This window comes from Parasteatoda tepidariorum, chromosome 4, assembly GCF_982258835.1.
Source record: "Parasteatoda tepidariorum strain Cologne lab strain chromosome 4, Ptep-v5.0, whole genome shotgun sequence".
NCBI classification, from domain to species: domain Eukaryota; kingdom Metazoa; phylum Arthropoda; class Arachnida; order Araneae; family Theridiidae; genus Parasteatoda; species Parasteatoda tepidariorum.
In genome coordinates, this window is record NC_141758.1 from 58,267,833 (window position 1) to 58,285,890 (window position 18,058).

At 28.1% G+C, this 18,058-nt stretch overlaps 1 protein-coding gene across 2 annotated transcripts in view; it reads right to left on the minus strand.

Moving 5' to 3' along the window:
• Positions 1–6,309: 6,309 nt before the first annotated feature.
• chas (chascon) overlaps positions 6,310–18,058 on the minus strand; it is a 77,929-nt gene continuing 66,180 nt past the window's right edge. For both annotated transcript variants that reach the window (XM_071182331.1, XM_016047971.3), the window contains exons 8-9: positions 11,662–11,963; positions 6,310–8,921 (exon numbers count right to left, since the gene is read on the minus strand). In XM_071182331.1, the coding sequence (XP_071038432.1) occupies positions 7,538–8,921; positions 11,662–11,963 (1,686 nt within the window). In that variant the 3' untranslated portion in view covers positions 6,310–7,537. The remainder of the gene's footprint in view (positions 8,922–11,661; positions 11,964–18,058) is intronic.

The window sequence follows — 18,058 nt, forward strand, 5'->3', positions numbered from 1 at the left end:
CGGTGAATATTATAAAGACAAAATATAGACTTCATCTAAATTTAGAAAAAGAACTGAATATCTATTTCTAATATTAAGCCCTCTTCCGAAAAATTTACATTGCAAGACAAGTTCAAGGAAGTCATCAATAATTATTAAATTTGTTTTTAATTTAGTAAGTTTAGATTAAGTAAGTTCTGCTTTAGTAAGTTGTTTTAGTTCAATAAGTAAATTATTAAATATTATGTCGCAATGTATTTTGCTTTGTTTGTGTGCTTGCTTTCCTTTCAGTCAATTAATCGATTTTTTTAAAATTATACTTCCCTTGGATATGCTCGAGCACTTTTTTTTAAGTTAGCTTGCACCCCTTACAGGATCTATCATCCCGTAAAATTTACGTTTAAATCCTCGGATTAATATCCCGTAGATAATAAATAATATCCCGTAAAATTTACGTTTTTTAACCGGTAGCAGTATTGGTTTTGCAAAACTGTAAAATTTACAAAGTAAATCCGTAGACTCAACGGTATTTTACTGTACAAAAACAAGTTTTTTCCGTAAAAATTACGGAGAAAACCTGTAATCAGACTGGTTTATTACCATAATAAAATAAGTTTTCACAACAAAAATAAATCTGTTCCTTCAACTGGCTTTTTCCATATGAGTAGACGTGTTCTCTGTGTAAGCTATGAAGTAAATCTTTACTCGCTCCAGATGTGAATATTTAGTTTCGGCAGAATTCGTCTCGACCGGTCATCGTTGGGATTTGAATCTGGGTTACTACATTGAAAGGAACTTCTGTCTCCTGAACTACAGGGGTTCAAGAGGTTAATCATGAAGAAGATGTGATGCTAAGAATTTCGCTCCAATATTGATTAAATTTTACAATAAAGTCGAATTGCAGTTTTATTTATACTATTTTCATAACCACAAAGTAATAGCTGAAAAGTAAGGACAAGAATAGAAATAATCGCAAAATGATTGGAGGAAAAGTAAAGTTTACGAAAAGCAAAACTACGAGGGAAAACCCTAATTTCAACTGACTGTTTTATTCCCTTTGATTTTGGTGAAAAACGGCGAATAACTTAAACTATAATAAAACTATAACGAAAAACCGTTTGGTTCACAAAACAGCTTTAAACTGTTATATATACAGAGGAATTCCCCAAAAACAACGGTTATTTTTTACAGTGCTGTAATTATTAATAAAAACACACAACAGTTAAAAAGAAATAGCCTAATATTCGCTAAAAGGCATTATTTCATATGACGACAGAGCCTTAGAAAAGCTGCGTAATGAAATAAACTTAAACTATATATCCAATAACATAGTTAATAAATATTTCTTAAAATAATATACTTAATAAGTACTGCTTACTTTGATGAATGTTTCTTCTTCGATTTACTTATTATTAGAAATTAATTTTGATAATTATTATTATTTTCTTATTATCAAATTGAGAAATAGGCGCAGAAAGCTACAAAAATTAGTGACCCAAATTAAACAATGACCAAATGTATTTATTGAAATTAATTTTCGTAATTTATGTTTTTTGAGAACTTAGTAAAAAAGACATGACGCAACCACCCTAAAAACAACATGATTTTCGCAATATTTCGTAACTTTTCACGGATAAAAACACCCAGTATCACAAAGCAAAAAAAAAACCTTCACGGGGCTTTGAGGAATTAGATCAACTCAATAACCTTAAAATCTTGCACTGCATTAACTTGCTCCAATTACATGCATCCATTTGCCACATCACCTATCACTTTACCAATTTTGTAGTTTCTTTCTATATTAAGTATGCAATATTTTGTTGTGGCGTAGGCTTCGCCCATGCACGGCCCACAAACCAAACGAAGGAAGACGACACCTACATTAAATTTATGCCTACATAACGCTTTTTGCTTGTTATGAACTTGAACACCTCCGTAGCGTTTATCCTTCCTGTTTGGTACGCAGTTTGTATATTTTGTGTCGGTGGCCCTCGCATTCATGTTTGTTGCCATGATAAGATGCCGAGTTTGACTATTATGGTTGCTTCTTTTAACAAATAAAAGTTTCTGTTAACCCGTGTGATTTTACCATACGCTGAATTTAAACAAGCTAAATATCTGGTTAATACTTTATTGATTCTCTAAATTCAATTTAAAGTGACAAAACATTATACAAGTATTCATTAAATAAGGGTTTTGAAGAGTTAGGTTCCTGTTTTATTAGTGTCACAACTCTCACAAGCACAATCTAGATTTTTTTCTTTAAAGAAACTTCAATTCCTGTAAAAAACACTAAAAAAAGTAATCATTCGAAGTATTGATATCAAAACTGCTTAGTATCGACGCTGATTTAATAATCACCAAATATATCAATGTAATCTTTTATACCTATTCTAGTTTACTAGTTTATTTGGTACTTACTTCCTAACACTTCACTTGAGCCAACTAAAACCGAATTTATTTTTTTTTAGAACTCTTATTAGAACTTTATAAGGATTTTGGAACATATGATCATTTCTCAATCTGACCTTTAATTTACTGTTATATTTATAAGTAGTGGTGTTACAAAGTTCTTTTAATTCTAAAGTATTAATACACTATCCTTGCTACTCCTAAAAAAACTATTTTCTGAAAGTACGGAAAATCCGAAGCAGAATTCTTATCAAAACTGCACTACCCTAATACCAGTAGTAAATATTACTGTGTCAACAGTACACAATAATTATGCGTCATTTGTAAAGGACAATTTTCTACGGTTTTCCTAAAGGAATTTCCTCTTTTGCATTTTCTCCTTTAACCGTGCTTTACATCACATTCTTTTTCTATTTATACATATTATTAATATAAATAAAGCATTAATATCAACAATAAGATGGTAATGTTTACGGCTCTCCAAAATAATTAAGTCCCTTTTCTCTATTATTTTTGCTTTTTAGTACATAAGTTTTTTTTATTCCAATTAACATATGCCAACATTAATTAAGCATCATTGTCGTCAATGGTAGTATTTCTTTCGGTTTTTTTAGAAAATAAATATTTTTACTCCTTTAATTTTGTTTCCTAGTACAGAGCTTATTTCTTTTATGTCAATATGCATATATTACCTAAATTAATTAAACATCATTGGCATCAATAATATGGTAATATTTTACGTTTCTCCAAGATGAATCTGAAGTACTAATGTACTTCATTCCCATTAATTTTGCCTTTAAACAGAATAATTTTTTCTATGCATTTACCGTTGATTTTAAATGAATACTTTTTTAGAAATACGTTTTAAAGAAATATTATGAATAAAAAATAGCACGTGTATCTGGCAACTTTAAAATTATAAATTTGGTGACGTAGACCACGCGTGCTACGAGCATTGTGGGCTACCACGTGATGTTGTTCATTGAATTTTTCTGACATATTGAATGTAAAATAATTAAATATTTAAATGCATGCAATAAACTAATTTTTTATGAAATGGAGCTATACGCTAAAAATTATCACTGATGTTATCTTTAAAATATGTGATAAAGGGAATCGTCTGTAGTTAAATTTAAAACGATAACTAACGTATAACAAATCAGAAAATTCTATTTTGTTTTACGCTCATTACGCTCGAATGGTTCGTTGTAGAATGTTCTAAAGTCGACAGTGACCTTTCTCGTGCTTGTATATCAAGTTTAATCCATCTCGGTTGGATGGTTTAGGAGTCTATACATTATTTATGCTGAATTTTCTTAGTTAAACTGTGTACGTTTATAATAAATATATTGAACTTGTTTCCAAAAAATTTTGAAATTATTTTGTTGATCAATTCGCTTTTACTGAAATTTAAATAATTACACTAGCTTTAGTTTTAATGATCTTATTTATACTAGAATTTAAAATTTATTACTTATTATTTTAATTTTAAGGTACTCTGAGAACTATTTATGACGCTGTTCAGATTATAGGGAGTTTGGGGGATTTTCTTAATGCATATTTTTCTAAGAACCCATTAACTTCAGAAAATTATTTTTTATTTGGTTTCTTGACTTTTTATGGCTTTTTTTGAAAGAACTATTTCTGCGTCTTGAAATTAGTAACAGAAATCTATTATAAGCTTATGATTTAATATAGAAAGACTCGTACGAGCCCTTCTATAATACAACTTTTGCTAATTCTTGTTAAGAAAGTAATTTTTTTTTTAACCCACCCGAAATTTTCGTTGAGACATGTCGAATTCTAATTCACTTCTTCTCCGCAATTACGAAACGAAATATTATAAATATATGGATTGTGCCCTATAATAGTCACAACTTTAAAAGTAAAATTTTGTCAAATTTTGAAAAAAAAACACTAGTGTTTGATATACAAAACCAGTTATCGAAGTTAACATGGTTATTATTAATAATACATGTCAATTACTTAAAATTAATGCCTTTCTTATTAAAAGAAGCAAAATAAAATACGAACTTACCTGTTTCACCAGAAAAATGTTTTCATCAAATATATCATAGTCATATTAATTAAAAGTACAAAATAATCATATTCATCATTTGCTGACTTGTTATGTGGCTATTAAATAATGCCTAAGCGATGCAGGAAATGTTTACGCTTTTCACATGTGTTGATTTCTGGCATTGTAAACACTATAAAAAATTTCGGATGAAATTACAGTATAAAGTATAGTCATTTTGTCCGCAAAATCCTTTTCACTATAAAATATTGCACAGTAATTTTTACAGTAATATATATTTAATTAGAGTGATTCAGTGATTTTACGGTAATTATTACTTTAAAAATTACGGTAGATCAGATTTTTTGTTCCATAACATGTTCCAGTAAAAATGAATTTTACGATAAAAGCACTGGAACCCTCACTGCAGGTATTTTTTACCATAGTTTGATTTGGAATTTTTTACAGTGTACAACACTAGATTTCCAATTTTGCCGGTAATTTATTTAAATGAAATATAAAAAGTAATTTCGAAACATCAGCAACAAAAGAAATAAAAAAAGACATATATTTATCCATTTATGGCGTGGACAACTTAATTTGTTTCTTTTCTTAAGTACGGTTGAAAAAATAAATCCTCTTTAATTGGTGATTTCATTATATTTAAAATTAATTGATCTCTAATTGATAAGCTAATTGAAGCATATGATGTCTTAAATCATTTTAGTTAGTTTTAGATCGTGCCTAATATCATTTTAGTGCTAAACTCACTGACAAATAAACATTAATAATTTTATTAGTCACATTCTAAATATCCAAAGCAACAATGACTTCATAACAAAAACAAGTATAAAAAATTTACATACAATGTTAAAAGCTCAGTTCTGGAAGTTAATTAGTTTTCAAAACTACAAACAACAATTCATTAAAACAAAACAAAATGTTAAGTAAGAATTCTGGTAAATGATTATATATGACCAAAAAAATTCATCCTACACGGAGAAAAGGATTCTGGTAAATCTACCGTACTGTATGGTAAAGGCATTTCTGGCTTAAAAAATTTACATAATTCTGGTCTTAGAAAGTAAAATATACGGTATTTAAACCATTCATTTGGTACTTTTTCTATTCATATGGCCATGGAGTTGGTTTCCAAAATTACAAATTTTATTAACACACATTTAGTAAAAAATACAAACCTGAAATGTAAATTTAACCGAATAAATGTTTTATTTTACCCTGATCCAACGTATCATAATAAATTAACAAATTTCACCATATTTACCAAATTTTATTACATCTTATAAAATGATATTTTATTGCTAATTTTCCCGAAATCATTACCAAAGCATTCCTGTAAAAATTACATAGTTTTTTGGTGTTCACACGGAGCTAGAAATACCGGAAATTTTACCATATTCTGGTAGTTTTGACCATTCTTTTTTTTTCTCAGTGTTACATCATAAAAAATAAATTTCACATATTTTACAAGCACAGTTGTTCATAAAATATACAAACACATATGACAAACAAAATTAAAATCGATAGTTCCAATTATTAATTTTTTACTAAAATGTCAATTCATAAAATACGTAAATGATTAACAGCAAAGAAAACAAGTAAACAACAAATCCTATCTAAAAAAATTGTTAATTTTGAAGTTTATAATTATTTTTGTATATTTTTATTGAATCCCTTAAATAAGAAAGAGCTTTTTTTATTTTGCTTTAACGCTTTGTGTTTTTTTTTTTTTTTTAATTTTCCTTGAATAGTTATTTTGAGAAATTCAGAGATTGATGGCTTAAAATTTGATATGAGATTTAAATTAAATTTTAAATGCAATTAATATTAAAAATTGATTACTTATACAGTTTATAACAGATCACTTGAATCTTCCACAGCTTTATATTAATTTACTGCTAGAACCTATATATTCCAATTTATTTAAAATTAGATTGGAATTCACAGTTTTAACATCGTAATTATTCTAATTTACCTAGCAATAAAATTTTTAAGAACAATGATTTTTAAGAACAAATTAATAAATTAAGAAAGTTAACAAAAATGAATTCAGTTCATCTATTAATTCCTTTGCTTAAAATTTTACATTTGGGCCTAAGGTATTATTTTTTACCGAATTTCAAACTATCGGAAGAGAAACATAACATTTTAATTTTACTGTAAGAAATTAATATAACTAAATGGCTGCTCAATTTCGAATCTTGATTTTTTTTCATGTGATTAATATAGTATATATAAAATACTGTATTTCTGTACTTACAATATTAGTTATTATACTTATTTAGGACATTTTATACGCATTTTGAACAATATTTGAGCATGTTACCATTCTGTTTACATTTGAAAAACATTTTTAGCAGTTACGCTTGCAAAATTTATTAGGAAAATTTTTGCTTGGAAGGCATTTAGTCACTATACGTAAAATGGTACAGAGTGTTTCAAAAAATCCGCATAAGTGTCGTATTTGCAGGGAGAATTTCTGCATTGTTTTCATTTCTTAGAGGAATTCAACAAATGAAGGAAATGGATGTGATGCAATAGCCTGTGAAAACTACTTAGATGCATTATTGTACGCACAAATTATAAAATTAATGCCAACAAAAATTCAAGCGTACAAGAATTGCATCTGTGAGCTTTTTTGCTGTGGTGGAAAGCAAAAGCACGATTTCGATATCAGCATGATTATACCTCTCTAACATTTTTATTGCGTAATATAAGAGAATTCTAACTTTATGCGGTTTTATGGTTCACCCTGTAGAAGAAAAAAAATGAACGTTCCATTAAAAAAATTAGAAACGTTAGGTTATAGTACATTTAGTTAAACAATCAGCATTTCTCTCATGAGTTTTGGCAACAAACATTCCAAGCATCAACATAAATAAAATCCTTAATAGTATGAAATCTAATATCAATAAGATTTTAAGTAACATAGGTGACAATGCAAACACCAATTGTCAAGACTTTTCAATGTCCACTTTTCGATATTCACCATTTTTTTTGTTTAATTTTGTTAAAGTAATTGAAAAGTTTTGTTGAGTCTCAGTCCATTAGCTAAAATGTTTAGCTTACGAGTTTCAAACCAGCAAAACAATAACTCAAAAGACAAACTCAACGAGCATGCCAGTCCCTTACTTGTACCACAACAGATTGTCCATCTTGTCCAGGCTTGACCCGATAATACTTCTGATTATCTTTCTTCTCTCCCATCGTCTTCAACTTCAAAGGACTAGCCAAAGGACTGAAACTTTCCGGTGCAAAAAGAGAAGACGTTCTTAAATCGTGTGATGACTTTGACCTAGAAGCACTCCCTGATGGAAAAGAAGATTTTTTCTTGATGGATGCGGTGGAATGATGTATTGGAGAATCAGGGGGAGACATGGAAGAAGAGCTACCATAGTGGTCAGAATTCAATACTTTGATCACCCTTGGTGGGGGGCTTGAAGGCGGAGTTGGTGGAAAAGGCGATTGGTATCCAGACTCTGGGGGTGAGGTAGGTATTTTTCTAGATTTGGAAGACTGATACCAATGAGGTGATTCTGAAGTTTTGACTTTTCTACTGGAGCCGTTTGTAAGCAAATCATGGCTGTTTTTCTTATTAATTTTAATTTCATGTGTACGATTTTTCGTATAGGTGTCGTTGTGATGGGACCCAGTCCAGTCGCTTTTGTGGTAGCCATTTTCTCTGATGTCTTTATGAAAAGATGAATTATTGTAAATCGGAGACGAATTGCGGTGGCTGCCGTAGTCGTTTGAAGAATAATAGCTGCCATAGCCAGGTGAGTGCAACGAATCAGAAGATTTGTAATATTTTGAATGGGATAGGGAATTGGTTGTATATGGAGATTTGACTTCTTCTTTTGTAATTTTCACTGTTCTGGGGATGGTTAAGGTACTTCTACCGTTCGCTGGCCGGGATGGACTAAAAGACCGTTCCCTTCCCATACTCTTCAAAACTGGATCGTCTTCCTCATCTGATAGGGAAGCTTGAACGTTCTTATCTGTTTTGACTCGGGAAACTTTGCTGTATAATACACCGTTGTTTAAAGCATCGTATCTGATGGGATCGGTTAATTTGCTTTTAGGTATACGGTAAAAAGAATCGCTACGTTCTCCATAATGCCCTGAAAGATTCGATCGTCCTAAAGAGTTGCTGTCTCCAACAGAATAAGGCGAACTAAAACCATCTGTGAAAGAATTGTTCTTTTTCTTCCAACTGTTAATGTGGTCTCGTTGGTATGTGTTGTCCTCGCCAAGGTAAAATGTTTTAACAGGCGTCTTTGACCTAGATGATCCTGAACTAGAAGACACTTCAAAAGGGGATGCAGTTGATCGTCCCAAGGTATTGTTGTGCACTGGCGTGCTTGGAGGATATGGTGGAGATGGGCTATGCTCATTGCGCCAACTGGCTGTCGATTGACGGTTTTTTAAAGTAGAGGTTCTTGATTGATCTTTGTTTAGAGTACCCCTTGGTGATAATTCACTCGGGCTTGATCTATAAATAACAAAATAATTATAAAGACTTAAAGATTTTATCAGAAAAAAATAAACATAAAGCAATACAGTCTTTCTACTTGGATCATATTATAATTTTTACAAACTATTAAACATCAGTAATAATTAATAATAAACTATGAATTATTATTAATTCTTTTCAAATGTATTTTCGCATAAATTCGAGATTATATTAATGTTAATTCCCCTTGTGAATTTATTATTTAAAGGTTATTAATTATTTAAAGGTTTTATCAGAAAAAAATAAACATAAAACAATACAGTCTACCCTACTTGGATCATATTATAATTTAACAAACTATTGAGCATTAATAATAAACTATCAATTATTATTAATTCTTTTCAAGTGTATTTTCGCATAAATTCGCGATTATATTTATGTTAATTCCCCTTATGAATCTATGGGTACAAATAAAGAGAGAATATACATTGTGCTATATAACATAAAGTTAAACAACATGAATAAATCCCAAATAGTGAATAGTGAGTAACAATAACGAGTTACAGGAAATAACAAAAGTGATAATAAATAAATAGTAAATCGTGAATAAATGTTTATTTGGTCTGTTTTATGTCCTTATCTATGCTTTATTCACGTTGCATAGAACATTAGTAAAACAAAAGCATGAATAAAGCGCAAATGGTGAATAATATTAATGGATTGTGAGGAATAATAACTAGTAATGGTAAATAATAAAAATGACAATAAATAAATAGTGAATAATGAATAAATGTCTGCTTTGTGTCCTTATTTATGCTTTATTCACGTTGATTAACTTTATTCAAATTAACGTATAACTTCACAAATTAAATTTATAAAAAATTCTAAAAGTAGAGTGTTTAGAAGTTAAATGGCATTTTTTTTCCATCTATTTATTGAAAGTTATATCGAAAAAAAATTTCCAGAGACAAATATATCACAAAATTCATTTTAGATTTCCCTTAAAAATCTAAATTTGTCACTCATGTCCTATTACTCGTCAGTTCCATTTCCTTGTATACGCAAACATGCACAAATTTTGTTTATTTTAAATCAGACAGGTTTCCACAGTCAAAATCTAGAAGAACATTTTTTCAATATGAACAGTGGAATAACCAGATAAAGTATCTAGCATATGGAAACCCGTCCGTAGCGTGTCATTACACTGCCCTTGATTTCTGATAAGTTAACTAAAATCATTCGAAAAGAAAAAAGAGAAGAAAACTAGTTTAAACCTTATACGTCTAGTGAAGCTGCAAGAGTTTGTTCTCTCACAATAATTTATTCTAATGGCTAGTTTGAAATAACATGTCAAAAAAGATAAGATTTTCCCACGTTAACAACCTACGAAATATTCACTCAGTTGGTCTTAAGTAAGCCCAAACATATTCCATGCATAAATTATGCAATTGTATATTTTTTATTTTATTTTCATTGCAGCTACTTAACGAAAGCTATTCGCTGATTAAAAACCTGTCAGGATTCAAAATTACATAAGTTCAGTATACAATTAAGTTAATCACGGGAAAGTGGTTTAAAATCTGCTTTAACACAATAGACTGGTTTTGGGACAAAACCCTGAATATTTTACATATTCTTAGACTATTTGCAGGTTCAATAGCTTATGAAATTATAAGCTTACATTTTGAGGTTTACGTAATGAAATTGGCTTATTAAGACCGAGTAATTATCATACATTGTTAAAATTATTAAAGATAAGTTTTCTAAAAATCAAGTAATTTGAATACAAAAAAAAATTAATAGCTAGTTTAAATGATAAAAAAAAGGCTCTCAAGTAATCTAAATAAGCTAATGTGGTGAAGAATTTTATATGAAATATAATATTGTTTGTAATAAAATGTAATATAACTTAGACAATAAATGATTAAAGGAAAGGAATTTAAAGTATTTCACTTCGTTAATAACTTTCCAACTAATTCTAAAGGAAATTTTGAGCACACAAATTTTATATCATTTTCAATAAAAGAACACCCACTCAATTGAAATCACTAAATGCGACATAAAAACTGTTGAAACAATACCACAAGTTTGAAAATTTAAATAACTATATAAATAAAACATAACGTTAAAAGATAACAAGTTTCAAATTTATTGATATATCGAATATAATAAAGTCATTAATTTTGCATTAAATAACTTAATTGATTCAGTTTAAGTAGATTGTACTATATTTCCACCACTAAACAAGCTGAACTGTATTTTAAATTCAATAAATACTTGTTTAATAAAAATTCACCCTTTTATTGCATCGTAAATTCAAAGTCAGATCTGCTGTTCAACACCGATTGTAAAATAAACTACATAATAAAATCGATTTTTTTCAAATTGTGCATGAAAGCATTTTAGTAAAAAACACTACGATTTTCGTGATAGCAATAAGAATATTTTGTGCTGACGTCTTCTATAAATAGTTTTATCCCAAAATTGACAAATTAAGAAAGATCTTACTTTTTCAATGAATTGCCCACAAACCCTTTAATTAAATATTAAATTCAAGCATATTTAAACTGCAATAACAGTCCTATGTTATCACTAAAGAAAATTTAAAAATTTTAATCTCTTAAAAAAAGCTGTTTAAGAATTCCGAAAATCGATATGAACAATTTCGAGTCAATGTTTAAAGCAACTTTTCAAGCAGTGATTTGCTTCTAAAACCAACGCACAAGTATTTGAGTTGAAACATGAAACTAAATCATGTTTAAAAGACATTTCGACCTACCTATGAGGTGACATTTCAATGGTTATTCTGTTTCCTCCTGACCTTGTCCTTATATTTTCGTTTCGGACATCGTTCGTTATTTCTTTGGGTCCTCCAAAGTGGTCGTCGACCCATCTATGTGTGACAGCTGGAAATTCTTGACCATTTTGTCTATGGTTTAAAATTCTCGATCTCCTTGATTCTTCTTCCAATTGATCAGAAACTTTCTGAAATTCTTTCGGGTCTGTATAGTATTGAATTGTACGCGCCGTTTCCCCGGATCTTTCTGGAACCATTCCTTCCTCAGCTTCTTCTTCCGGTACCTGTGGGAAAAAAAACAGCTCTGATTTAACTTCTTTTTATTAAAGCTAATTTTTATTCAATAAATGTATCATATATTTACTAAATATGACTTATATTCATTAAATACAAATTGTAATTTTTATGAAATATAGCTTATAATCATTAAATGTAAAGTTACGTTTATTGAATCTAAACTATATTCAAAAACACAACTTTCTATTAGATTTAACTACTTTTCAAATCTATCTTATGTTTCCAAAATATAACTTATATTTCCTAAATCTAACCTATATTTATAATTCAACTTATATTTACAAAACATAATCTATAATTTTATTAAATATAGCTTATAGTTATTAAATGTAAGTTACGTTTATTGAATCTAAACTATATTCAAAAATACAACTTTTTATTAGATATAACTACTTTTCAAATCTATCTTATGTTTCCAAAATATAACTTATATTTCCTAAATCTAACCTATATTTATAATTCAACTTATATTTACAAAACATAATCTATAATTTTATTAAATATAGCTTATAGTTATTAAATGTAAGTTACGTTTATTGAATCTAAACTATATTCAAAAATACAACTTGTAGATATAACTACTTTTCAAATCTATCTTATGTTTCCAAAATATATCTTATGCTTCCAAAATATAACTTATATTTCCTAAATCTAACCTATATTTATAATTTAACTTATATTTACTAAATATAATCTATAATTTTTATTAAATATAATTTTTATTAAATATGGCTTATAATTATTAAATATAAGTTACGTTTATTGAATCCAAACTATATTCAAAAATACAACTTTTATTAAATATAACTACTTTTCAAATCTATCTTATGTTTCCAAAATATAACTCATATTTCCTAAATCTAACCGATATTTACAATTCAACTTATATTTACTAAATATAATCTACGTTTACAATTTAACTTATATTTACTAAATATGATTTAAGTTTATTAAATACAACTTATATTCACTAAATATATTTTATGTCTCGTAACCTCAACTTACTTTTACTAAATGTTAACCATATTTACTAAATAAAACTTTTAAATAAAACTTGTATGTATTAAGCATAAATCCTTTTTTTAAACAGTACTTTCGTACAGCAGCTTTAAACCACTAATTTCTATTGAGTATCAACAAAGTGATAAATATACTTTTTTTAACCCATTAGGTTCTAATGTTCACATTTTGGGAACGTGTATTTCTTGTTTAAAATATATAGACTGGTAATTCAGTCATTTTATTCCTAGAATTTATCTCGGAGTACCAAATTATTCACATCTGTCATATTATTGTAAAGTAATATAATTTCCTTGGACGGCAGAATGATTAATTATAACCCATCTCGCCTTTGGTTTCATTACTTATAGTTATTGCTTAAACGTAAAGAATTAATGGAACTAGAAAATATATAGAACTTATAATTTGTGATTTTTAAAACATAATGTTATGGTAGATATTTTTTTGTCAAAACTAAAAAGAAAGAGATAGGGGGCATCCATTCCAAAAATATGGGAAATTTTCCTGGATTCTAGAAACAACAGCTTTCATTTTAAGCCTGAAAAAAATAACATTTTCGTTCTTTTAGTCTAATAGTAGTTCAGTATAATTTTTGCTTTATTTTTACATCATTTTAATACAGCGATAAATTAAGATAGTAGATATACAGATAACCTGAATTGTCATTAAACATCGAGCTCCGGTAGACGTTTGAAGACTTTAGTTAACAAAAAAAGTCAAACTTATGATGTAAAATGGTAAAATAATTCTACTCTTAACAGTCATAAAACAATATAAATCAGCAAACATCAGACTTAGAACTCCAAGCGAGATTTAAGAACTTCTGTTAGCCGAAAGGTTGTCAAAATTTCAGCTACCGATAAATTCTTTTGGCGATAAAAAGACGATAAATTATGTTTGTAGAAATTATGAAATGATTTTGACTTGCGTTGCAATCAGATTTAATGGCCCAGATAAGATTTGAGTACATTATTTCGTTATAAAGTGGTCATAATTTTGATTGATGATAAATATATTTCGCGAAAAAACGGCAATAAGTTATGCTTTTAGCGATTAGGGAACGATTTTAAATTGCATTTTCATCACAAAAGAAGCTTTATTAGAGCTTTAAGTGTTCTACAAGTTAGGCACTCGTTGCAATTTTGATTGGAAAACTCCATCCTCTCAGACGCAAAAGCATAGAAAAAACAGTAAAATACATCTTTTCATAAAAATAGACTCATAACAAAATTTAATCTTATTGCAAATATGATGGCGATGAAGATGAATTTCAAGAAAATAATTACTAGAAATATTACGGAGTTGCTTTAATGCTGATAAATCGCTAACGCTTTTCAATAATCAACAGAATTCCAAATATTGGAAAAACAAAAAATAAATATAAAAAATAAATAAATAAAATATAATAAATAATAGTGATTAATCTATAAAACAACGAAAATAATCCCTGGGCCGTGAGCAGTGAGTTTTTAAACAAATAATAACATTCCTTCACATAAATCTTTTCCGATTTTATTTGAATTACAAATAAAAAGCTTCCAATAATAATGTGTTTCAATGTTTACTGATAAGAAGAATTAGTGTTTAATCAGGAATCTCAATCAATAACATTCAGAAGGGCAAGTTTATGCAACACCTCCATTCTTGATGAAGGTCAAACTTTGCAATGCTAGGCTTCTTAGAAGATTTCTGCCCACAGAAATTTATTTCTCAACGAACCAGAAGTACATCAGGTGGGTTGGTATAAGTCTTCAAACGAAAATTGTATGCGTTTCTTCAACAGAAATTAAGATTCATATATAAAACTTGGACTGCTCAGAAGTTTTCAAGTAGACAAGAGAGTTAATTTATATTCGTGCTTAATTTTTTATATTTGTTACTCCTTTTATTTATCTGAAACAGAAGAAAAGGTTAAAAAAAAGAAGAATGTGGTTTAATAAATATGGCAGTTTTGTATGGAAATATCGAATTGCATTGTTAGAAATTTCTCGGAAAAATTGGTTAAATAATAATTAATTTAATTGTTATTTAATACCATATTCAAACAAAACAGTCAAATATAACCATAATTAAGATGGTAATAATACTGTTAACTGTACGAAAAATCACTTATTAATGGATTTCACCTAATACGGGTAAACAACCAGAATTTTATCGCACCAACTAAACCCTGAAATCTGATTCTCTTTGACTTGAATCTGATCCTCTTTATTGAGGTTTTCATCTTGAGGAGGAGACTTCACGACATATATTTTGTGATTGTGAGGTCCTTCAGCTCAAATATTTGAGCATTTAGAGCAACATTGCATTAAGGCCTGGGAATTACAAGATATTCCTGTCAGATGTTAGCTGAACTCTGTTTCAGCAAAAAAGTTTTTTCGTTAATCATGATTTAGGGTTTGTGAATAACATGCCTCTGGTTGATGTGCCCTGCTCTTTGGAGCTGCCCAATCTCTAAGTCTAATCCTAACTAATGAAGCCACTTACAGTGAAATTTCTTTTTTACTGTTTTGAAACTATGTTACTTGTAAATAATGAGAAAACCATATATTTTTGTACTCATGGTTTCATAATCATTCCAGTTGTAAATGGTTTCAAAAAAAGTTCTTTACCATAAACTTTATGGTCAATCAGATGGACATATTGCTGCCGGTTAGTTCAGCATAATTTTAGAACGAAAATTCTAACAATGTAACCAAGTGTTTAATAGTAATTGCTTTCTGTAACTTGCGTGTTTAAAAAAACGGATGCTCAAAATATATATATATATATTTTTTCGTTTTCGTTTTTGATGAAATTGTTTCTTCAAAAAAGTACTCCACTTGAACGTTTCGTCAAATTGAAGAAATATAATGTTAACTTACTTGTTATTAAAACATTACATTTAGTTCTACATATCATTTAACAGAAATGATTAAACCTTTGATGAAGATGGGACACCGATGTCTATTTACAAGCAAAAAATATTTTGGTATATTTTAATTATAAAAAGTAGTCTTATATTTACTAAAAAAATCTGTTATATTATCGTAATTAGATTTGTGCTAAATTGCGAAATCCAAAAAACGTCATTTTAATTTTTTTTTCTATTCAAAATTTCATCAATGATTTTGTAAATTAGCAGCATTAGATTTGTACAGCATGACTTTGTAAATTAGAGAAATTTCAATGATAAATAACTGTTTCTCTTTGATCTAAATAACTGAAATAAATGTAAATTTGAAAAATTATTGCTCGGAAGGGAGCCATTTTCGGAAACTTTTACCTTTAACACAGAAAATGACACCGGTGATTCATGCTGTACATCATAACCATAAATTATTAAAATGCTAAATATAGTATTTTTAATTTATTTTGACCTAATTTAATACAAAATCAGGAAAAAAGTATAAAAAACGTGTTTAATAAAAATTTTGTAGGGTTAATAAATATAACATGAGGTAAGAAGAGTATGAGTAAAAGACCCCGCAATCATAACCTAGATCGCAACCAAAGGGGGTATACAAGATTTATTACACCCACCTGTAGAGTTACAAAATCTCGGTAAATTTAGCAATTAATTTTTAATAAAATAAAACTTGTGTAATTTTTTATTTTGTATGAATTTTCATATTTCAAAAAAAATACTAAAAATCTTTTCTTGTACTGATGTAATAAGAGTTTGAATAAATTACCTCTCGAAGTATGAGTGTTCCTTCAAATGTTGAAATAAACTAGCAAAAGCCTCATTTTCGTTATTGTGAAATAGAAAATGCACACTATTTTTGTTTCTTTTAGTATAGTTTTTGAAATTATGAAACGCGTAACGCATAAAAAGTTTAAGGTCATAAAAAATTTAAACACAGTTTTTGATGCTTTAATACATGTATATGATGCCATACAGTATTATAATAGCCAAACATAAAGCAAATTAAAATAACTCTTAAGGTTTGGAATTTCTTACCGATTTTTTATTTATGAATTAAATTTATTTAATAGCAAATTATGAGTAATATATTCCACTACTTAAACTATAACCCTGACCTCAATATAGTCGGTTCAAGTTAATTACTTAACAATTTAATTATGTTATACATGCATATAATTAAATTTAATAATATTTAATAATATTTAAAAATTCAATAACGATATGTGAGAATTTCTTAAACTTTTAATTGAGTTTTATTTTAAGCAATGTAATTTCATACCATGAAATATATGTTATTTACAAGAACTTTGTCTTAAAATATTAAGGCCAGTTACCAGCTCAGACTAGCAACCCTCCGGAAACGGAAAAACCTTACCTTTTTTTTGTTATTATTATTTCTGCTCGATTAAAGTTACAATTAAAGGTTTACTCATGTGGAATATTTAAACAATCCTCGAATACTAGAATTTAACTGTTACTTGTATTTGTTTTAACGTTGGATATCACCTGGAAGTAACTGTTAAATGAATGACCAAAAAGCAAAAGTTTTAAAAAAGTAAAAAAAAGAAAACTACAAAGAAACATTTTATGAAAAGAATATGCAAGTTTTTATTCTTTTTATTAAACTATGGCTGTTTATGACAGCAGAGAAAGAGTGAAAATGAAATTTAGCATCACATATAATGGTGAAAAATTCTTGAAATCAGCAGATAAAATGCTTTTGAGTTATTTATTTTTAAATGGTACATAAAATACATGATTTAAAGCAAAATATATCAAATTTAACATACGCTAAATCAACCAAAGTTAAAATATTAACCGATTACCTATGTAGCACCTTAACGCCTGATTTAGTAACTAAATTAAACAGGAAAATATTTAGTTTGCTGTCATTAATAAATTCTATAATTCCTTCTGAATCCGCATTATCAGTTTTCAGTTCGTAAAAAATTTCCTCATTTAGTACGAAGCATTTAAATTTAAGAGGACACAAAGACGCAAAGGTTAAAATTTTGTATATTATTTCATCTTAATTTTTAACATGTCTTATTATTATTTTATCTAATTTTATGCAACTTAAATTTATTACCTTAAGTTTATATACATAATTTTGTTATCTTAATTTCATTATTTTACTTTTATTATCCTAATTTT